The sequence below is a fragment of the Solanum stenotomum genome, chromosome 9 (genome assembly GCF_019186545.1).
Source record: "Solanum stenotomum isolate F172 chromosome 9, ASM1918654v1, whole genome shotgun sequence".
Classification (NCBI taxonomy): Eukaryota; Viridiplantae; Streptophyta; class Magnoliopsida; order Solanales; family Solanaceae; genus Solanum; species Solanum stenotomum.
Genome location: NC_064290.1, coordinates 27,614,525 through 27,639,414, shown reverse-complemented (window position 1 = coordinate 27,639,414; position 24,890 = coordinate 27,614,525). Strand labels below are relative to the sequence as shown.

Here is a 24,890-nt window from a genome sequence, read left to right as displayed (position 1 = left end):
GAAGTATCTCACAAGTGTCCAAAGATGAGTTTTACTTGCATTGATAATGATTACGTTATGTTTTCTAACCTCTTATTTAATGGTTTTAGCTTGGTCTTTGCATGACATGAAAGGTCCTTTTTAGCATGATTTTATAACACTATGTATTGCTATCATACTTGGTACATATTTGTACTAACACATACTATTGCCTACATTCTTCTAAAAATGTAGGGTCCGATGGTCCAATTTCGCTATCCCCGTGACTAGAGATCAATTTGGTTGTCTTGATTTGAGTAGTGGTTGGTCATCATGTTCCGAGGACTGAACGTTTTATTGCTTTTCATCTTTTTTCAGATGTTGTATGTGATGCTAGGATTACATCCCAATCACTCTTAATGTAATAGATGATTTTGAGACTATGTAAACTTTCGTTTCGTTTTGACAAAATTCTTTATGATATGAATTGTATTTTAAAACCTCTTGATTTTCTATTGTCTTGTTTATGCATTCTAAGTGGCTTGTATATGTCCTCTAGGGGCCCTATATGTCATTTTACACCAAAGGTATACCTTGGATCGTGACAGTTAGGCATCAATTTTAGTGATCATGCCACAGTAATGCCTTTATACCCCTGGCAAAGTATAGCGAGTCCTCTCGATAGGGCTTATACATCAGATTACATGTTTAGCTCACGTGATTTATGTCAGTTAATAGTACATCCCACAGTCATACTCTTATTGCATTGACCATGTTAGCAACATTTACTTTAGTATTCAGTTCAACATGTTATCTTCATGATTAGTACTTAATCATTGCATCCTGCTCAGCTTTCAGTTATGTCTCAGTATATCTATTTCCATGTTCAGTTTATATTGTTCAGCTTAGTATATATATCATGCATGCTCAGTACATTCAAAGTACTGATATATACTTTTGTGCTACATCATTGTATGATGTAGGTTCAGGCTCTCAACATCCAGATCGCGCTTAGTTCGACTTCCAGTCCATAGTCAACAACTTCATTGGTGAGTCCTCATAGTTCGAGGATGTTTCTTTATGTTTTTTTTTGTTTAGTTAGCTCATTATTAGTTATCTATACTTTTAGAGTTAGCTGGGGATTTGTCCCAGCAGCTCATCAATATTAGAGGCTTTCAGACCTAAAGTCGGTATTAAGTGGTTTTTGATTGTTCCCCATTGTTATTCAGTTATATTCTCACTCAAAGATTTTTTAGTCTTGACTCACTTTACAGTTATGCTTCCGCTTACTTAGTTGTATTTCAGTATGCTTGTGATATGCCAGACTCAGTATTAGCTTAGGGTCACTCGTGATCCTAGGTTCTATGTTGCGTCTAGGAGATAGACTCAGGGCGTGACATTCACATTAGAGAGCTGAATCTTATTGTTGTTTTTCTTTGCCTGACCTTTGGCCATTCTGGCCCTGTGTGTACGACATGTAAACATCAGCAATAAAATTGATTTTGAGACGGCAAGAAAAAGCTAGAGAGATATGAGACTATTTGGCATCGTTGTTGGGAGGCCAAAAGTGTTTTTTTTTGTGAAAAAACATTTTTTTTAAAAAGAAGTGTTTGGCAAATTCTTAAAACTCCATTTGAATGGAAGCAAAAGCAGTTTTTCTGTTGTTAGGAAGATGCTAAAAAATTATGTTTCTTAAAAAAGGCAGAAGCAGAAGTAGACTATTATTTTCTTGAAGACTAAACTATCCCTCTCATATAAACATATTTACTACTATGCCCCTTATTAATTAATTAGCATATCTCATAAGTTTGGTTATGTTTCATTCAAGAAATTTATTTTTTATTTTTTATTTTTATACAATAATTTTTATTTTTTATTTTATGTTTATTTATTATTATTGTTTTATATTTTATATATTATTTAACGTTTTATTTTACAGAATCGGAAATAAATGTAACAACAACATTTTTGTAGTATTAAAAATATGAAAGACTTTATTTATTTTTGTGGTGAATTTTCCGTATATAGTGGTTTAATTTGTGAAAATATTTTTAAATTTATTTTTCTTGATATTTTGAATTATATTTAAGCCATCATGTTAATATTATATTAATATTTAATTGCTTTACTTATTTATGTATAATATTGATTGAAAATTTGATTATATATATTTTAATTTAATTAAAAAATTCTAATCGATATTTAAAATAGTTTTTATCTATTAAATAATTTTACTATTAAAAGAACATTGATACTTACCCTTTTTAGTAATGTGACTCCTTAAAAAAAAAAATTAGTCAAACACGATTTGCTTATTAAAAACACTTTTTAAATGAATTTGTCAACCACAAATTGCTTTTGTTCAAAATCACTTTTTTTTAAAAGTCATTTTAAAAAGTGCTTAAAAAATAAGTAATTTTTAGCAGCAATGTCAAACAGACTCTGAAGGTCTTAAAAGGATCACCCACTATTTTTACAATAAAAAGAAAAAGAAAAGAGTTTAACTAATATCCACTATTAATGGAAACTTTATTTTAAACAAACAGATAATATTAATAGGTAATAGACAATTAGCACATTATTTTCTTAAAATCATTTCCTTAATTATTATTTTTTCTCTTTCCGCTCCTTAATTTTAGGATTTACTATTTCCCTTGCTACTGCCAATTTCTCACCCCCAATACTTTTCTTCTCAATGTTAAAAAGATAATTATTGTATATCTCTTTTTCCCAAAATATTCTACTATCAGTTATTCAACAAAGAATGTAGAATCATACTTAAGAAATTTTAGAAGTTATTTTTTTCATCTCAATTTATGTGATGATGTTTAGATTTCATATCAAAACGAGTTAATTTTATTCCAAGTTTTTAATATGCATGCTGATTATTTTAAATTATTAATTTTTATTACTTATACTATAGTATTTTTCAAATAAGTAAATTTATTTAGAAAAACTAAAAAATTGAATGTTAAAATTAAAAGTTTGAACTATGTTATAGAATGGTGATAGTTATTATTTGGGTTTGTTTTACTGATTGCTTTAAAGGTTGATGTTGTAATTAACTAAAATTTGATGGTGTTAAACAACAATAAAGTAGAAATTGACATCAATGAAGACAATACACTATTGAATCCTTCCTTCTTTTTTTTTTTTAGTAATAAAGTCGTATGCTTATGATTTGAAAAAAAATGGTAAGAGTAAATACAGAGTCTTGGTTGCCACCTTTCAATTAAAAAAAAAAAAGTCGTGGTTGCCTTCTACAATTTAGTATTTTCCTTACTTATAATTTGAATAGAATATTAAAAAAAATAAAAATAATTAAAACTTACTGATAATAAATTTAAATACTTGTGTAAAAAATAATTTCGATATTAAGTAGGCGTTTGACCATGTGATACTATATCACGATATAAAATCGTGAGATAGAATCAGCGTTTGAACATATGATTTCACGTTGATTCCATCTCATGATTTCATATCATGAGATGAAATACTATATTCTCCAAAAATCATGATATGAGAATTCCATATCATGATTTGGGATTTTTAAATTCAAAAATTGACCCATAAGTTTTTATTTTGTTTAAACAACCACACATTTATATCTACTAACTATTTATATTTTATTTCATATGTAAATAAAATTTATAATCACATCATTACTTTTGAAACTTATTATTCTCATCAACATAATTTTATTACTTTAAATTTGGTGAATATAAATAATAAAGTAGAAATTGATTTGGTGAATATAAATAAGAACGGAAGGAGTAATATGTTTTTGATTTTTCATAATAAAAAAAACGTTCTCTTTCGGCTATATATGAAAATGTTTAAAGAATTTAATATGAAAAAAGAAAAATTGGTGATGTATGTTTGATAATCACTATTCCAATATGCTTGATTTTTAGCAAGAAATTAATGCACTGAAAATGTATAATTGCACACAAGTGAAATAAGGCATGAATCATTACGATATTGATACACAAGTGAAAATTGTCATAGTCTGTGCAATGTTACATAATTATTTGCGAGAATACCAAATGAGTGATTAAATATTTATGGTCAATGATCATAAAAATATAGTTGCGGATGATATTGACCAACAAATGATTCAAAGTAACAATGTTGGTTAAAGACTAGTACACTATAATTTATGTTGAATTTTTTTATTGAATTAAAGTTTAATCAATTAAAGATAAATAATTTTTATTTATTTGGTAAGATTGAATAAACAATTAGGGCTATTTCAATAGTTTTACAACTTATGAGATTCTTATGTTTATTAGAAAATATAAAATACAAAAATATCATATCGCATGTTCAAACAAAACTTCAATTTATCTCATGATCTTATATTATAATACATATCATATGATATTTCATATCGCATAACCAAATACGTCCTAATTAAACTCAAAAGTTAACAATGGACAATTGAACTGTATTAGAACGCTGCCGTTTAGAAGTTCCTATTTAAATGGTTTTCGAAATGCAGATCTCGATTCTTTGACGACTGACTTTATAACCAAATGGAGAAGACTACCGGAGAAAGCTAAAATCAGAAATCGATCGGCCGGTGGAATTTCCGCCGACAGTAATTCATCGGAAGAATTGTATAAACAAACTGCATTATACGTTCATTAAAGTACATTTGCATAAAATCTCAACCATTTTGAGAAAATCAAACAATGGTAGACGGAGGAGGATGTTGTCCGACGATGGATCTTTTACGATCTGAACCAATGCAGTTGGTGCAATTGATTATCCCCTTGGAATCCGCTCATCGTACAGTTTCTTACCTCGGTGACCTCGGTCTCTTCCAATTCAAAGACGTAAGCATCAAGCAAGCACATTTGATTCATATGAATATGAAATGTTTACATATCCCTACATCTTTCATATATATACCTTTGATTTTTTATCATTTGTTTTGAATATCAAATTTGCCGTATGTTTCATAGCTGAAGGATGAGTCGGATACGAGTTTGAATGTACATACTTCATGAATTATGAATTTGATTCAGATTATTCCTTTTGACTTAATTAGATATTGCCATTTTTTTAATTGCTGAAAGGGCTGAACTTGATACGAGATTTTGCATACCAATGTGATCAGTTGACTTTGCTGTACTGTATTGTTCAGTATTCTAAAGAATGACGGGATTAGGGGCCCTTATAGCCGTGGTGGAGCTAGTAGTTCTAACGAGGGAATTCAGAAAAGTGAATATTTAATTTTCCATTGTAGATGAACACATTTAGCTCCCTCACAACCTGATAGTCAAATTATCTCTCGTTTCCTTTCTTTTTTTAAGTGTATCCACTAGGTAGGGTGCCTCGGGCTAGTTTTTTTAATTAAAAATAAAACAAACCCCAGAGGAAAGAGTACAAGTAAGGGCTCTAGGCCTTAGCTTACTAATCCTAACTAGAACTTGCGAAATAATAGTAGAACCTAGACTGTCTCAATCAGTGATGTAGTATCCAAATGCCTTGGCATGATACCATCTCAAGCACCTCCAAGCTCTTACTAGGTGCTATGGCCTTCAAAGCCAAATCGAGTAAACTCCTTCTAGACAAAAAGGGATTGTCGACCACCAATGAGCTAGGCCTATCCTTACAAATCCTATTGAGGCATGAAACATCTCATTTTCAGTCTTAACTCTAAGGTCCTTAGTTTTTAGAATTAAGATTTAGTTTTTTTAAAAAATACATAGAAATAGCTTAAATTTGTTTTCTTTTGTTATGAGAAATATTTGGAAAAATGTATGACAATTTATAGTAGATTTAGTTTTTTTGGTTCCTCAAAAAGTGATGATGTCAATCTTTTGAAATAGAGTGAGTTGTTTTTTTCAGGATTCTTAGTAGGCAAATTTGGTTCTCTTAGAGTAACTTCTGTAATGTTGGCTGTGAAAGATCCCCTTTTAATTCCTTTTAGTAATTCAGAAAATTTTGTGGGAAGAAACTGTCGTTTAGTTTGCCTCCTATGTGACCTTCAAGTTATTTTTGAAGGCATCAATCTATTGCCAGCTTCAATTCTTTCTGCAACTGTGACTATGCTTTTTATATTCTAAGCATGTTTTTTCCAATCAGCTAGTCTTGGAGGAACAATTTATGACTGCATCAGTTCTGTTTCCTAAGGGATTTTACTTTCTTTCTGCTTTCCTTTTTAAGATGATCTTGGATTTCTGATGGTAGATCACCAAGTTCTCGTGGAATTTTATGTTTCTTAATTATGCACTAGACTCTCTTTGGGTCTGTCATCTGTTGCTGAAAAATCTTAGAACAAAGGAATGATTATTTCCACCTGATAATGCTTTTTTACAGCTTAATGTGGAAAAGAGCCCATTCCAGCGAACATATGCAACCCAGGTTTGTTTTATCATTCTTGTTATGTTCTTCTTTTACACGATTTTGATTTTATTTTGGAATTGAAGTATAAGTTTAGTTAAATTTTGGCTGTCTACAGCCGTTTTCTGATACTTTCATTTCACTGTTACTCTTTATCAAATTGTATCACTATCAATGTAGGTTAAACGCTTAATTTCTCTTCAGTGGCGTTTCAACGAAGGTGGTAAGGCATACTCTCAATAAAAACAAGCCAATCAACCGTATTGTAAAGTAGTTTAAAGAATTTAATTATTATGTGGCTGGGTTTCTTCTTGTAGAGAACGACAAAACAACACCAAATTATATTGCTCCATTTCAGTGCATCTCAGTCCAATACTACACAAAACAAAATGAAAAACAGAAATAAAAGCTTTTAGTTGTTCTCTATATTTTCGAGTAGCATATAAACCTCTGACAGGACGAAAAAACTCTTTAGAATACATAGGACCTAAAGTAAACTTGTGTTGGGCGACATCAAAGGAAAAAATAGTTGTCAAAACTTTATATTATTGTTCATAAATTTTTCTGGATGAATGTGTTAGCGATAGGAAAGGAAATTATAAATTTAGTACTGCAACAAATCTACATGCCAAATTTGAATTGTAAGCTTAACACACTATCTTCTGCTAGACTCAGAAATAGATGGATTTTGAACTAGATAGACATCGCCTTTATTTCATATATGTGCTCAATTGCAATTTCTTTTTCAAAATTTCTATTATTTTTTCTTGTAAAATGTAATTTTCTTCCTTCATTTTGTGCATTGTTCACTCAAGCATGTTCTTCAATTGCGCTTCACACTTAAAGCCACTTCTACCTTTGAGTGGCACGCAAGCTTACTAAGGCAAACAAGAGTAATTACTAATCATGCCATTTGGTTTATTATCTGACATTTTTTCGTCTCTATAGAGTTAATGCATGCATTAGTGCCATAGACTTTCAACAACTGTAAGGCAAAGACTGAAGTGGAAATTTTGGTTGGCTGTTAATTGTGATGCACCATCTCCCTGGCTTTTAGTGATTTGATTTGTAGGTTATCCAGTCTCTAGCTTATTACTAGGTTAGCATCTTCTATTGGAGCCGTAATAGTCATTGCAGCACGTTGATTTGAACCAGATTTGCAAATTATCTGGAGTGTGGATTTGTTGGCTCGAATTTTCTTAATAATGTTTTCCTTGTATAATATAAGGATAAACCTTCTATTGAGGCCACCAATGCATTGGATTACACCCTTCGTCTAGGGGCTTTAGCTTTTAAGGGGTCGCTCTGTATCAAGGATAAAGAAAATAATCCTAAAATAAAAATGTGGGATTAGTTTATCCTGTGTTTGGTTGAAATATTTCATTCGGGATTAACTAATCCTTGGATTATTTTAGACCATAATCTTGGCACATTTTCATACCACATTCAACGTGGGATAACAATGTCAGGTTAAGTAATCCTGGGATAAAACAATTAAAAGACAAATATGCTCTTTCCACAAAGTCCTTTTCCCAAAGTCCTTTAAGAAAGCCAAGATTAAAATTAGAACTAAAAGTTTTTCAAAGTTTTTGGGTTACAAACCAAATACTTATTTTCAATTGTACACCATATACTGAAGGGGAGCTTTGGAGTAATTGGTTAAGTTGTTGCCATGTGACGGATCAAGAGGTCACATGTTCAAGCCGTGGAAATCTAAGTTGCTTGAACTTTTCACTTTTGGTGCCTCACCCGTGTCGACACGACGTGGGTGTGGGTGTAAGATCTGTGTCCAATTTGGTCAACCGATTTTGGGTACTTTGACCAAAATCGATGGGGAAAGTCTGGATAATTTTAATGATTTATGTAATCAATACAAAAACTAAGGTGAAATTGAAGAAAATGGTATACCTTATATTTAGAAATATCTATGTCACTCATTTTCCTTTAATCTCCTTCCAGGATTCTCCTCAAGTTCTCCGCGTAATATCTCATAATTTAGGTTTTATAACTCTATTTTTAGATATTTTAATTATTTTTAGCCAAATCCCCGAACCCGTATCCATTAAATGGATCCATATCCCCGAATCTTAAACATTAGATCATGAAGGATCCGACCTCTAGATCCGCAACCGTATCGAACACCCGCATCCGAGTTCGAGCAACTTAGGTGGAAAAATAACCTCTTGTTGAAATTCAAGGAGAGGTTGCGTACAATAAACCCTTGTGGTTCGGACCTTCCTCGGACCCCATGCATAGCAAGAGCTTTAGTGCATCGTGCTTCCGTTTTTTGACTATACACCATATACTCATTTTTAACTCAATCAACTAAACAAAACATTATTAATCCCTGCGTCCCATTTTATGTGGCACCCTTTCCGTTTTGGTCCATCCCAAAAAGAATATCACCTTACTACAATTAGAAACAATTTAACTTTTAAATTCCCCTTTTACCCTTGATTAAATGAATCTCAACCACACAAATATCCAAGGATTGTTTTAGACCACAAGTTTCCAAATCTTCCTTTTTTTCTTAAACACCGTGTCAAGTCAAAGGGTTCCACATAAAATGGGACGGAGGGAGTGCTAAATAATCTAGGGATTATTAATCTCAGTGTTATAATCCTCGCATCAAAATCTCACTGTAATTTTGTCCACTAACGAAACGATTCCTAAGTCATTAACATGGTAAAATAGAGCAGGTTAATTTAATTTTTATTTTTGATAGAACATATTTGAAGCAACAAGCCACTTTTATCTGATAGTACACAAAGATGACCTTTTTCATCTGTATCCTGTAGGATTTTATAAGTTATTCAGATATGGTCTTCCTCTTTCTGTGATTAATCTGAATGTCTGATTGAAGTAATCCAGAATGGCCAGGCATTTCATCAGCACTGGCTTTCTACTTGATCAATTTCCTAGACATGCTCATTCAGTTCTTATACATTGCCTGAGTACCACTAGCATCACAGCTTAGATAAACTTTGCACCAATACAACTCACTTTCTATTTACATATTCTCAGTTAACTTATGCATGGGTTTACTTTCACAGATTAAAAGATGTGGAGATATGGCACGTAAACTTCGCTTTTTAAAGGAAGAAATGACGAAGGCAGGGATTACTCCTTCAACAAGGACCACAATGTGCCCAAATATAAATCTGGATGAATTGGAGGTCTGCTTATTTTATCTACTTGTATTTAAGGCTCACCATGGAATGCTATTTTCTTTATATCACTTTTATTGTCACTGTTACCATGATTCTGATTGTTGCCATGTTTTTTTTTAAAAAAAATGGAAATGAAGGTCAAACTTGGTGAACTCGAAGCTGATTTATCAGAGATGAATACTAATACTGAAAAGCTTCAACGTTCTTACAATGAGCTTCTCGAGTATAAGCTTATTCTGCAGAAGGTGAGGCTACATTGATGCTAAGTATCTCTGGCATAGAGCCCCCAAGGCCTAGCTCAAGTGGCAAAGGGTGGAGGATTTGTGGCTTAGGTCGCAGGTTCAATCCCCCAAACCATGTAAAGCGAAGCCCGGTATTTAAGTGGAGAAGGGTAGAGGGGCGGGCCCATTATCCACCGAGTTTAGAAGGTTGTGATTGGTCCGAAGGGCGGGTCACAGACGGATTTCTCGGTTACCAAAATAAAAAAAAAAAAGTATCTCTGGCATAAACTATCTGGCACAATGTATCTGCTTGGCTAGCATTATGCTCTTTTATAATAGAGATGTTTTAAATACAAGCTGTTTTTGTTCCACCAGGCTGGTGAGTTCTTCCATTCAGCTCAAAAGAGTGCTACAGCTCAACAGAAAGAACTGGAGGAGCACATGCATGGCGAGAGATCAATTGATAGTCCTCTGTTGTTAGAGCAGGTACTGCTATATTGGTGGTGTTGTATTTTTCTGGTAGAGGTACTGTAGTTATAAATTGATATACTTTGTTTGCTTTTCACCTTTTCACACAGGAAGCCTTTGCTGATCCTTCAAAACAAGTTAAGCTGGGATTTGTCAGTGGGCTTGTTGCTAGAGAGAAATCTATGGCTTTTGAAAGATTTCTTTTTCGTGCAACCAGAGGAAATGTATTTTTAAAGCAAGTGGTTGTGAAAAATCCTGTGACGGATCCATTGTCAGGCTGCGAGGTTAACTCCAGTACCTTCACTTATTGAAAATAGAGAGGGGCTCATATGATTCTTAAATCTAAGTTGTGCAGTCTCTTCACTTTTGATGCTGCACCCATGTCAAATTCTCAAAAATTGCACTACTTTCGGAGAATCCAACATGCACACGCTGACATTTTTGAATAGTCTGAACAACATGCGCTTAAAGTTATTGTGCTTTGAGAATTGGATGCTTAGATTTGGGGTTTCATAGTTTTTATTTCCAGCTATTTCATTTTAGAAGATATAAGTGCTATGATGTTTGTAGTATAAATTTCACTACTGAATCCTCCTTGGGAGGGAGAAGGATATAAGGACACCAAATTGTGTATCTGATATCCCCCTATCTTTCATGTTGGGTGTATTTCTTTTTCATTTAGATCCAAGATAATCATATCCCAAAAGTGCTCTGAGCTTATTAATTTTTGTTTTTAGGTTGAAAAGAATGTGTTTGTTATCTTTTACTCTGGAGAAAGGGCGAAGAACAAGATATTAAAAATTTGCGATGCATTTGGAGCAAATCGGTATCCATTCACTGATGACATAGGCAGACAGTTTGAGCTGATAACGGAGGTATGCCACAAAATTACCTTTTGGGTTTAGTTGTGTATGCTTGGAGTGGATGGACTTCAACGTAACCGTATGATTGGTGCAGTTTGCTAGTTATTGAACTCTTAAATCAGTTCTTGCTTATATATCAGTTAAAGAAAAGAATTGTTGCTTATATAAGTGTTACTCGTCGCATATGATTATCTCCTTTAAGAAATATCTAAAAGTACCAAACATAAATTTAGTTTAAGTTTTTATACCCTGATCTCAAATATATTAGAAGGTTATTTTCATCAAATTTGGCTTATCAAACTTTTTTATATGCTATTGATGACAAATATTTTGAACATGAGACTCAACTGGATTAAATCCATTTGGATTTCTGATAGATCTGTTAGAATGGTTTTACTACCCTATAGTACTTGATCTTTTAGTTCACAATTCAAAAGATATTTCTATACTTATCCTTAATCTTGAAAAAGACTATTCTTCATCCTTGCATAACTCAACCTGTCAGTTTGCTATAAAGCCTGTAACCTAATAGTGAACGATATCAGCTATTGATGCAAGTTAAGGAAATGATTCATGTACTTTCTCTCTCTATACCAGTTAACTTTTCCGAGTAGCAGTCGTTTGAAAAAAAAATTGGATTTCTGCCATAACATGTTACTCCAGATGTGCAGCTATTCTTTGTCAAGGTATATACCTTGGCATTTCTGTTGAATTTACCAAGTTGTTTCCCTATTTTTACTCATAGGTATCTCGAAAACTTTCAGAGTTGAAGACCACCGTAGACATCGGACAGCTACACCGGGCAAATCTCTTACAGACCATTGGTTATGAATTTGGCCAATGGAACCTTCTGGTAAGTTTTATGTTTCTCTTAGCCATCTATTAGTTTAATGGAACCACACTTTTTTATTACTCAACTGGTCAAATTTGTTGATTGGACGTGTGTACAAGAGTTGCATTGTCTCTGAATTGCATCCGTTTCTACTTTTGAAGGTGAAGCAGGAGAAGTTCATTTTCCATACACTAAATATGCTCAGTTTTGATGTGACAAAGAAGTGCCTTGTGGGTGAGGGTTGGTGTCCAGTTTATGCCACCAGCCAGGTGCAGTGCACCCACCTTTTGATATAATTTACTTTTGTATTTTGTGTTCATTATGTAATTTCTAATGTCAAACATACATCCTTTGGACGTTTGCAGATACAAAATGCGTTGCATCGAGCAACTTTGGATGGTAACTCACAAGTTGGGGCCATATTCCAGGTCTTGCATACCACAGAATTGCCACCTACATATTTCCGTACAAACAAATTTACATCTGCCTTCCAAGAAATTGTTGATGCATATGGGTGAGTAATAGTAGATTTGATTGATTTTGAATTCTTTAATTCAGAATAAAGGGGCTCGCTTTGCCCGTTAAGAGTAGCTAACTTTGTTTGATATTTTTCCTGATTGAACTAACCACATACATGATTAACATCCTAAGTGAGTACTTATCCTTAGATAAGAAATTCAAAATGAATTTAAGGTTAGGAACACCCACTCATTGAAGTACATTTTCTTCCTTGAAAGTTGAGTTGTGATGCTCGGTCTCAATTAAACACTTGATATTTCTTGTTGTTTGTGCGGACTATAATTCTGCAAATTTCGTTCCCTCCATATACTGGTGTGATTGCTTCAGGTTTTCAGTGTGCAGCCACAAACTGCATAGGGAGCTATTACTTTGGAAAGATAATTTTAAAATACATAAAATTTTCTCTGAGTTGATTCGTGCATTATGCAAAAATCTGAACCCACCTCAAAGCATCGGAGTCCCTAAAAATTTCAACAAAACCAGAAAACTAAAGGTCTGAATACACCTATTTTTAAAACCAATACAGGTTGATTTTCAGACAGTTAAATCTGCTCAATATATGATCTACTCATATATACAATTAAGTCTAATATTCAATGTGCTCATATAAGGGTAAAATTGAAGGAATAATGGGTAACAAAACATTATGTGATCTTTGATAGTTGCCATTCACTGTCAGAAAGAACTTTGCTTCTTCATTTATGTCGGCGAAAATAATTTACTGCTCTGTTTGGCATTCTCCCGCACCCCACTAACTTCTTTCCTTCTGTGTACAGATCACAGTTCTCTCTTGTCTCTTTCCTGATTTAACATATTTAAATATAAACACACAGATTTATGTTGACAACAAAAGAACAGTTGACTGGTTTCCTCTGATTGCTTATCCTTGTGACAGAGCATCATAGGTTATGACATCCAGTTTTCAACATTTCTTGTGCTAGCAACTTGATTTCCTCATCTTTATTACCATGACCATGAGAGAAAGTCGTTTTTAAGTGGTCTCTTGCAGGACAATATTTTGCTTTTTTAACTATTTATTTGACTGGAGTACTGTGGTATCTACACTTCCTTAGAGATCCTCTTGTCTGTGGTTCATTATAGGATTGCAAAATATCAGGAAGTTAACCCTGCTGTTTTCACAGTAGTAACTTTCCCATTCCTCTTTGCTGTCATGTTTGGAGACTGGGGACATGGTATATGCTTGTTTCTTGCGACATTATATTTCATCTTACGGGAGAGGAAGCTCTCTGGTCAGGTCAGTGCCGAAGTTCTTTTCTGAAAAGTATCCAGCTGTTATATGCATCTGTCTTTACAGTTCTTTGTCCCTATTTGTACCATCTTTGATTGCTAATTTAATGGAAAATTATGTTTTGCTCAGGAAAGATTAAGAGCTAGTTGTGCATCGTTGACTTGGCATCACTGATAAATCATGTTTTATAGACTTTGAATTCAGTTAATATGTTTTATGAGCATTGTAGGCTCATTCAATTTGATTTATCTCAACAGAAGCTTGGCGACATCATGGAGATGACTTTTGGCGGTCGCTACATTATTATGATGATGGCTCTGTTTTCGATATATACAGGATTCATATATAACGAATTTTTTTCTGTCCCCTTTGAAATATTTGGGCAATCAGCTTATGGTTGTCGTGATCCTTCCTGCAGGTAGGTGCTGAAGTAGTAGTTCAGGCTCTCATTGTTTTCTTCATTGCTCCAATTCCAATCCTTGAACCAGTTATTTTTGTTGAAGGGATGCCACTATAACAGGTTTGATCAAGGTCCGCGATGCCTATCCATTTGGTGTGGATCCTAAGTGGCATGGTTCACGCAGCGAATTACCATTTCTGAATTCTTTGAAGATGAAGATGTCAATTCTACTAGGTGTAGCTCAGATGAATCTTGGAATCATTTTAAGCTATTTCAACGCAAAGTTTTTTCAAAATAATGTGAATGTCTGGTAAGCCAGATTACATGCCTCTTTCCTTGGTTGTGTCTCGGGACATTTCACAGTTATAAATAACATTTTGCCTCTATTGTATCAACATTTTCAGTTCTTGTTAATTTCTACCCTTGAATGTGTGTAAAGTATTCATGTGCTATTGGAATTTAGTGTGCCACTCTGCCATTATACTTATTATCATGTATTTTTCAGGCATCAGTTTGTCCCCCAGATAATATTTCTGAACAGCCTCTTTGGCTATCTTTCACTTCTTATTATTGTCAAATGGTGCACTGGTTCTCAAGCTGATCTGTACCACGTAATGATATACATGTTTCTAAGCCCTACTGATGATTTGGGCGAGAACCAGCTTTTTCCTGGGCAAAAATACCTCCAGGTTTCATTTTTCTTAAATTATAAATACATCTAACATGCTACAGAAGAGGCCATCTCTAATATCTGTTATCTTCTCTTCTGATCCAGCTTTTGTTCGTATCACTTGCACTTGTTGCCGTTCCATGGATGTTATTTCCAAAGCCATTTCTTCTAAAGAAACAACATGAGGAAGTATGTCTTAAACTCTATAAATTCAGCCAAAAATTTGGCGGTACTTATTTTCTCCAGTATTGCTCTTCTTCTTCCATGAACTTTTATTCATTATCACATCATGAATTTCCAGAGGCATCGAGGTCAATTGTATGCAATGCTTGAAAGCACTGATGACTCGTTTGAGTTGGAGACACACGATCATTCACATGGACATGAATTATTTGATTTCAGTGAAGTTTTCGTACATCAGCTCATACATACAATAGAATTTGTACTTGGAGCAGTCTCAAATACAGCTTCATACCTGCGTCTATGGGCCCTCAGGTGTGTATCTACCAGCTTTGAAGTTTGAAGTATGAACGTATATATCAAGTTGATAAATGCTCCTGTCTTGCAAATGTATAAAGTACAAACTCACCTCTGTTGATAAGTATTCGGTTTTGAAGTTAGATGTTCAAAAGACTAGTTTACAATTAGTCAATGACTGCATGTTTGATCAGTATTCACTCTAGAAAGTAGTCAAAGTTCAGATTAACAGGGATGAAAGTTTTACTGATAAACTTTGATTTTGTATGACTGATACAAGCAAAAGTAATGGAGAGAACCATTTCATCTGATTTATTTATTTTTTGTGCTGCAAACGTCTGTGTATTCTTCGAAAGGAGCTAAACCAGAATGATTGAATGATAGATCTTCAACTTTTGTCAATAATGATTTGAGAAGCTTGAACAGTTTGGCATCTTTAAATCCTCTGGACGCTAGGCAAAATAATTGACTCTCCTATTTGAACCATTCTTCTGTTGACACATCTATTCAAGAGTTATGAAATAAGCTTCAAGAAGAAGTCTGATTTATGACGGTTGGATTGATCCTGTAGGTTTGATCTCAATGAGTTTGACATTTCTCAATTCGCTATCAACACTCAGTTGTAAACCAAATCAGCCTGTAAGAAATCATTTTATATGAGAGAAGCTGGCCAGGATATCTATTCTGCTATCCATTTTTAGCTGTAAAGCAAATGCCTGTGAAAGATAATTCTATATCATAGAAGCTGCTCAGGATACATGTAGCATGGAACACAAGGATTCATAGTCCATACTAATTTTGGTTGTTATAGTTTCATTAGGTTAGGTGCTTGACATGGGTTTTTTTTTGTTTGGTCACAGCCTATATGTTAGTGTGGGGATAGGTGCCAGTTTTAGAGAATGTTTAATTTGCCTATAAAGACAGATTATTTAGTATATGAGTTGAATAGATGCTAATAGAGCAGAATGGTATAGCAGATTCATATAATTGATCCAATTAGTGTGGGGGTTGAGGAGTTATTGATTGATTGATGATAATTTGATGTGCCCTTTGAAGGTCATGAATCATGATTGATCTTATAGCAGTCTGGATGTTTTGAATAAGTTTGACAGTTTTTCTCAGTTTGCTTTCAAGTTTTAGCTGTAAGCTATTAGCTGTAGAGCATACGAGTCTAGAGGAGATCATTGTATTTGATAGAAGCTGTTGAGAATACATATATGTAGCCCGAAGGTGATCATCTAAGGGTTCTCATGTTACCTATGTTTAGTCCTTAACTAGTAATTAAAGATTTGTTCTTTTTATAAAGGTATATGATTTTTATGTTTCTGTTTCTGTGCAGTTTGGCACATTCAGAACTGTCAAGTGTGTTCTATGACAAAGTTCTGCTTCTCGCAATGGGGTAAGGTTTTTCCTTGTTTGCCCATAAATATGAACTGGAGAGTTTATTATCCTTGTTTTCTCTTTGAGCAAGAGACCATTTCCTTGACCTGACATCTAGTGTATCCTTTGTTTTCTTACAGGTACAATAATCTCATCATACTTATCATTGGCATAGTGGTATTTATATTTGCTACTGTCGGTGTGCTACTTGTGATGGAAACTCTAAGTGCATTCTTACATGCTTTGCGTCTTCATTGGGTAGAATTCCAGAACAAGTTCTATGAGGGAGACGGATACAAGTTTTCCCCCTTCTCGTTTTGTTTGATTAGTGAGGATGATGACTAAATGACATAGACGATTGTGTAAACACTACTGATCATTGATCAAAACATGCTTCGATCTTTAATCATGCTTGTAGAAATTTCTTGGTAAGACGGTAGTAAAAGGTGAGTGTTAGGAAATGCCTTTTGTACCTCATGCACTTGTAATTAGTACATCCCCAAACAATAAGCAGTCAGTTGTTAGTAGCCCGTTAATGGCTTCGAGTATAGAGTTGTTTCTGTTTCTTATAGTTGGTGCTGAGATTGATGACTGTTGTGACAAAATCTCTTCTACTGAATCATATCCACTTAAAAGTTGTTTTAATTTTCTCAGAGATATTGTACTCGGTTGTGTTCTTAGGAATTTGGGATTCGTAAAGAAAATGATTTGGCAAATGCATGGTGAAACTTCACCCAAAAATGACTTGTCAAGAATATTTAGAAATTTGAGGCTAAACGCTAGCTAAGAGACCATTTGTTTGCAACTAATTTTACAAGTGATAAAAAATAGATTGCAATACAAATAAAATACGAAGAACTTAATTTTATTAGTAAACATTGTGGGTACAAATTTGTTCGTTCCTTGTGTGATGGTGGCAAGGCAAGCATTGCTTCCTTGATTCTTCTCTCTGTGTTTCCTATGTGATTCGAGGGTTCTTGCTTCGTTGATTCTTCTCTCTGTATTTTCTTTGTGATTCGAGGGTTGTTAGTAGCATATTTTTGCTTCCTTGATTCGTCTCTATGTATTTTTTCTCTGATTCGAGAGTTGTTAGTAGCATATTTCTCGAACGCATGAGGACACATCTTGATCTCTTTATGAATATCTCATGAATTTACGAATATTTGAGATGTCTATGTTACCCTTTATATAGATATGAGTTAGGGTTTAGAGTATAATTGACTCCAAAAACCCTAACTGAAATAGAACTCGTCTTGTAGAGTGCTACAAAATTTCGATGTCTACATCATGACATCAACTTACTGAGGATTTTGAATTAAGGGTGACATTAAAGTTTCAAAAGTAAATGGTGGTGACACAAGTTGTTTTAATTGAGTGTAGGTGACAATTATGTAATTAAGGATTAAGGATTTATGAGGCATGTGTGGGAGTTGCCTACAAGTTTTTAAGTTGACAGTTTGATCCATTGTATTAAATGAAGGGTAAAAGGGTAAAAGACTAAACCTAATTTAACCAAAAATGGAGGGAAGTCAGGGATCCAAAAGGGGAAATAAAAACTGCAAAATCCCCATACCTACCCCTGCCAATACTTGCTCTCTTTTTCTTCTTCTTGTTCATTCTTGATTGCTTTCTTCCCGTTCTCTTCATCTTTTTCTTCTTCTTCTTTTTGTTCGTACATTGTTGTTCTTGACTGCTATTCCTTGTGCTTCTTCTTCTTGAATCAGATTTAGCTAATCAGTGAACCAAATTTCGTTCTATATCAATTGTCATTACTTCATAAGTGGTTGTATTTACACACCATTGTTTGGTAAGTAAAATTAATAGTTCTTTGAATTATTCATCATCTAGATATACATGCAATTTTTTCAATAATTTACATTTGCATTTCCAACTGATGGTTATATATGTTGCAATAGTTGACTCGTGTTGAATAACTCGGATATTGGAGCATATGATAGTCTTATGTTACAACAGAAAGGTCATATGTAAATCAAATATCGCAACATATGACTTACATCTCGCAACATATGACTTACATGTTGCAACATATGATTTATCAATCGCAACAAAAAACGGTATATGTTGAAACATATGACTAACATGTTGTGATAGGTAAATCACATGTTGAACCAAATGACTTACATCTCGCAACATATGACTTACATGTTGCATATGATTTATCTATCATAACAAAATAGTCATCTATTGTAACATATAACTTACATATGCAACAAACATAGGCCACATTGGTTCATCATATGCCCTTGCCATAATTTCAATCTTCAAGGGCGGTGAATCCATGCAAGAAGGCTTAATGTTCATTGCCAACATGAAATAAATGGAGACACCGAAAATCAGGACATGTCGACATAATTTACGACAAGTTTTAGGTAGAATGTGGGTGCCAAAACCTTATGTTTTGGGACAAGGACCCATTTGTTGCACTGTTCATCAACATGAGCAAAACCTTCGCAAGAAAGGCTGGCCCAAGGGAAGTGACGATGAAGATGATATTTGTTGTGAATTATGTAGCTGTGATTTAGAACTAGATTATGTAGTTAAATTTTTGCGTCAGACACTCGTTGTTGGACAATGAACCTATTGCATCAGTTTTGTTATGTAGTTAAATTTTGTAGAACTGAATTTAGATATAGTTAAATTTTTGACGATGAAGTTTGTTTGTTTTGCTTGGCATATTAATGTATGTATATCCCTATAGTCTGTTGTTCTGTTATTTTTTCCTATTCCATCAGTTCTGTTATTTTTCCTTATTATATAGTTATTTGGCATCTGTGGCAACATATGTATATTTTGTTGGTCCATATGCTCACTGAAGTGACAAAAAGTCTTAATATATTGCTCAATGTGTTGGTCCATATGCTTAATTTTGAAACATATGACTTACATGTTGCAACATATGGTCTAATATGACTCTTTAGTCACTTAATTTATCAATTAATACCTCCATTAAATTGACATATGTGGCAACATATGTATACTTTGTTGAAACATATGGTCAATTTTGTGTTGAAATTACCACAGATAGGTCATATGTCGCAACATATTGATAACCTTACATGTGATTTTTGATATTAATTCAATTTAATTGTGACTGAATACAACATGTAACACTAATATATAGTTCTTCTCCACCGTTTGAGTCCCAAGAAACCTCAAATTCTTATTTATGATTCTTACCCAAATTCTAGAGTTTCATGATTTTCTTATGGGTTCAATTGATTTTAATTTTATTCATCATGATTGATCTTATTATGCATGATTTGATTAAAACTCAATGTTTTCAACGATATTTTAATGAACTCATGCTATGCAAGTATTTTATTATCATGAATTAAGTTATGTTGATATGCATGCATTATGATATGAAAGATTTTATGAATCAAGGATGCTTTAAAATAAAGTATCATCAAGTTTATATGAAATATGAGGCTTTCAATTGAAGTACCTCTCACTATGAATGAATATCATGATTTAGATTCGTTTGATTAAAGTCTCTTATAAGTATGTTATAAAATCATAATTTTAAAGGAGTTATTCTTATGACTTTGAGACTCTGTATGAATGATTCATTATTACTATATTTTATCATTTCAAAGATTATGATTATTAATATGAGTATGATTATGCATTGTTTTCCGTTGGGAATTATTTAGCACCAAGTTGGACTAGTGGCGTTTACCCAGGTCCGAAACTATGTGCCCCGTAGGTTATGTCATGATTGGACTTTAGCTAGTGGATCCACCTAAGCTCATAATTAATGTCCTTACCTTGACAAGTAGGACACTATCTTTTCTGTTGGAGAAGTACATTGAAATTCATGTTATATCTCACATGATTTATATCGGTTAACGGTATCTCCCACATAATCTTATTATTATCACACATATTATAATTATGATTATGATTTAAAGAAGAATGAGTGACCATGTATTATGTTTTATGAAATCATATGATCAGATTCATGTTATGTTTTCTTGGTTATTGCATTATCATGTTTTCAGAGTTATCATGTTATCATGTCATGTTTTATCATGTAACGTTTTATGATGTCATGTATATGCATGTAACATCCCAGATTTAGAAAAGGGAAAGTACTCACTTTTAGTCGACTTGGCGATCCGCCTAGTGGAATCTCCTCACCTTTTGGCTTGATTCCTGATGACATGCATTTTGTAATTTTAGGCGAGCCAAGTTGTGCTCGCTGTTCCAGTCGGCGCCTCGCAAAGTCCCTCCCTCACCGCCAAAGTGGTATGTCTCCTAGGACGACTTACTATAATTTTAGTGTCACAACCCAGGGGTACACCCTAGATGTAACATGGCGTACTAGACCCCGAAAGGCCTAACGCCTAACACAAGCCACTTAGCATATCATAACATAAAGTAAATAGAAATGATGCGAAAATTTTTAAACTTTTCTTTATAATCGAAATCTTTTATAAAATCAAGCGGAAGTCTTTAACACTTTGTCTCAAACCATCTAATACAACTTGAATAACTCTTGGGATGCAGCCCATACAAAAAATCTAAAACATAAAACAAAGACATAAAGGTAATGGTGGCTTTTATCCTCGATGCTATGAAGCCTCACCAGATCTTCAACTCCTTTGCACTATTAACAAACTAGCCTCAAAGATGGAACTCAAGATCGCCGGACCCGACATTTGATGAGAATGTAGGCAAGAGTATGCTTAATACAAAATGTACTAAATATGTTTGCTAGCATAACATCATAATAGCATAACACAAGGTTTAGCCAACATAAAACATAAGTCATAAGCATAAGAGACAATAACATAATCATAAGCATAATCTCCAACATAGGCATAATATGAGCATAAGTCAACATAAGGCATAATCCAATAACAGAGGAAATACCACATATTCATAAGCATAGTCCATACTCAAATCCTCTTAACATAGGAGAAACTTCTTAGGTAACCTTAAGTCATACTTGTGCAATGCATAGATAAGACCCCATAATACTACCCATACTAAGTACTCATTTAGGTCATCATACTCATACTTCTTGGTTGGAGACTATTCCCTCTCATAAAACCTTAGAACACTATGAGACACTTCACTAAGCATATCTTAGTTCCTCATTAATTTGAACCCTATGAGATACTTCCTTAAGCAAGTCTAAGTTCATTTTTATTTTTAACACTATGAGATACTTCATTAAGTACATCTTGGTTCATTATTGCTCTTGAACTCTAGGAAATGCTTCTTGAAACATGTCTTAGTTCATGATTACCTTGAACACTATGAGATGCTTCTTTAATCATGTCTTAGTTCATTAATTCTTTTGAACACTTCGAGATACTTCTTCAAGTATGTCTTAGTTCATTGGATACGGAGATTGCTACTAGAAACCCGAACTCCAGTAGGTGAAGGCTTCATCTCATAAGACCTAATTTTGGGAAAACCCGAACTCTACTATGTGAGAGTTCCCCCTTTACCTTGGATAGTCCGGACATCAACTAGGTGTGGTTTTCCTTTCAACTTGGAGCCCAGACCCTACCTTGTGTGAACTTTCATCTCATTGTCAATATCCACTTAGGTCAAGCATACACCCCTTAGCTTACTTATTAAGTCTTACTTAACATTCATGTCTCATGGAAGGATGTCCTTGACAATCAATCCATGTTCAAGTGATTCTATCACTTTATGCATTCAAGCATTTATAAGATAGACTATGTAGGTAAATGCCTTCTACCACAATTCTATCCATTAGTCTTCTATTCTTATCTAGACTTTACTCTCAAAGCCATAACATACATAATTCATCATATTAGCTTTACTCTCAAAGCCCTAGTGATCAACATTCATGACTACAAGTCTTACTCTCAAAGATTTACCTCTTACAATCATCATTCATACCTAGATCACAAGACATTCTAGTCACAAGCCTCATCTTTAATCTTATCATAACTCATCATAAAGGCTCAATCTCAATCACTACTAATCATGATCCATCTTATAATATTTAGTCTAATTAAATTAATGTTTACATACTTCTATTCTTTAACAATTACTATATAAATCATCAATTCTAGAAGATCACCTATGAATCCTCAATTTCACTTCACAAGGCACAAACCCACATTCTTCAATTTCATCAATTAGACTAGGGTTAACCATAGAAAATACATAATATCATCATAATATCATGATTCACTACTAATTCAATCATAAACAATCAATATCCACTCAATGGGATTCATACTCAACTAAACCAAAATTTTTGGAAGGAACCCTAACTTGAATTGGGGATTTCATCTTCACAATTGGGGGAAATATAGGGGGCTCCATAGATGGAAAAATCCATGGATGAATAAGATAACATACCTTGATTATAAAGCCTTACAAATCTCGAAACAATGGAGACTTGACCTAGCTTGAACCCTTCTTCTTCTTCTTCACTTTCTAGAGAGAGAATTTCTTGGAGGGAATTAGGTTCTTTTTGGTGAGTTGAAATAATGATTTGGAATCACTTAATTAAGGGTCTAAAGTCTTTATATAGTAGGTCTAATCTAGGTTAAAACGACATCACTTAATAACTAATTAATTCTAGAACATTCCCTTAACCCCCTAACTTAACCGACTTAAGACTTCATTGCCCCCAACCTATGAGACCACGTCCACGGGCAGTGGGTCCACCCACGGTCCGTGCTGGTCATCCGTGGATAGGGTTCTCTGGCTTGATTTTTGGGGTCATGACCCACGACCCCTCACCCACGGGGCGTGGGTCCACCTAGTGCCCGTGAGTCCTCAATCGTGAGTGGACTGTTTTGGGCAATTTCTTGGGTGGTTATAGGGCCCTTCTCAAGGACCCTTGGTTGGTCCTTGGGGAGTCGTACCTTGACGTTTTAAACCTAAACCCTTCATTCTAAGTACGGGAAGCTAAATTCCCGACTTTAACCCTCACGTCAAGCTTTAGTTGACCTACTAAACTACGGGGTGTTACATTTAGGCGAGCTAAGGGTCCATTTGGCGAGTCTCCAAGTGTCCTTCGGTGAGCCTCAACGAGCAGTGTTTTTAGTAATAAGTCATGGTCCTTTGTGTCTTTTCAGATTTCTTTTAATTCGATACTACGTCGTTTTATCCTTCATCTAAAGACTTATATAAGTATCCAACTCTCAAATTTCCCCAAGTTAAGACCCTTTCTCTCAAGAATCTAAAAGAAGACCAAATTTCCTCTCCAAATATTTTTCTCTCTAGAAACTTGAAGAAGAAGAAAGGATTCAAGCTAGGATCAAGGTCTAGTCTCAATTCCTCCATTGAAGACTAGCTTTTGGATTCAAGGTATGATGTTTTTCATCCATGGACTCCTTTTATCCATGGAGTTCCCAAATTCCTCTATTTCAAAAGGTAGAATTCCCCAATTGAGTTAGGGGTTTCGTCAATATCATGGGTTCTCTTCAATGTTGATTTAAATGATTGGATTATGATCTCTTGTGCATGAATTGATGAAATATGATGATTTTATGATTATTTCCCTATGAACCAATGTAATCCCCATGTTTTCAAAGTTATGAGCTATATGATGTGGGATTTTGATCTTTAAGGAAGAGTTTTATAAATTAAGCATGTTTTGCTAGCTTTACATGTATTTATGATGAAATCTATATCTAACTCATGTTTTTCTAAGTATTGATGATTGAAAGTGGGTCTTGAACCTCAAGAGGTAAATTATGAACTTATGCATTTTCTTATAAAATCGATGCAATTGTTTTAAGGGTGCTTTGAGAGTAAAGTACCAATGATGATGTTGTTGTTGTGTTATTGAAATGACATTCTCATAAACATAACTAGCATGATGTGAAAAGTTTTCTCACATAGAAAGGATTCTTATGTTGAAAGGTTTTCTCACCTAATTGAATCAAAGAGTAAGAGCTATCCTAATGAAACTAGCTTGGATTGGTTGTCCAAGGACATCTTTCCATGGATTATGAGATAAGTCAAGACTTAATAACTATTCTTTGGGATTTATGCTTAGCACCGAGAGGATATTGATTATGACATGCAAGCTCCCCCGAGTAGAGGTTGGGTTTCTAGAAGCAATCTCATGAGATGGAAGCTCTCCCGTAGTTCTAGTAGCAATCTCTTTATCCCTTAACTATGTGCCCCCATAGGTTGATTAGCTAGTGGATCCACTTAAGCTAGAAGTTCATGGTCCTTACCTTGGCAAGTAGGACAACCCATTTTGGTGTGGGAGACACTGGGGAATCATGTTATAGATCACATTGTATCTATGTAGGTTAAGGCTAATTCCCCACATTAATAATGAACTAAGGTTACTTCAAGAAGT

General features: G+C 34.1%; 2 protein-coding genes across 3 annotated transcripts in view; both read left to right on the top strand.

Annotated features, from left to right (window-relative positions):
• LOC125877221 (cyclin-T1-3-like) overlaps positions 1-24,890 on the top strand; it is a 557,390-nt gene that overhangs the window by 171,872 nt on the left and 360,628 nt on the right. The gene's annotated exons all lie outside the window — the stretch shown is intronic.
• On the top strand, positions 4,478-17,189 carry LOC125877219 (V-type proton ATPase subunit a2-like). 2 transcript variants are annotated; one of them, XM_049558561.1, is made up of 19 exons: positions 4,727-4,796; positions 6,286-6,330; positions 6,490-6,532; positions 9,363-9,485; positions 9,617-9,724; positions 10,076-10,186; positions 10,279-10,452; positions 10,906-11,043; positions 11,777-11,884; positions 12,025-12,132; positions 12,229-12,377; positions 13,484-13,637; positions 13,889-14,049; positions 14,135-14,341; positions 14,537-14,720; positions 14,807-14,890; positions 15,003-15,196; positions 16,518-16,577; positions 16,699-17,189. In XM_049558561.1, the coding sequence occupies exons 4-19, from the start codon at positions 9,381-9,383 to the stop codon at positions 16,901-16,903; spliced, it is 2,250 nt and encodes a 749-aa protein (XP_049414518.1). In that variant the 5' UTR covers positions 4,727-4,796; positions 6,286-6,330; positions 6,490-6,532; positions 9,363-9,380; the 3' UTR covers positions 16,904-17,189. The 2 variants fall into 2 exon arrangements, with proteins under 2 accessions (XP_049414517.1, XP_049414518.1); XM_049558560.1 differs by lacking the exon at positions 6,490-6,532 and having other exon boundaries at positions 4,478-4,796; positions 16,699-17,188.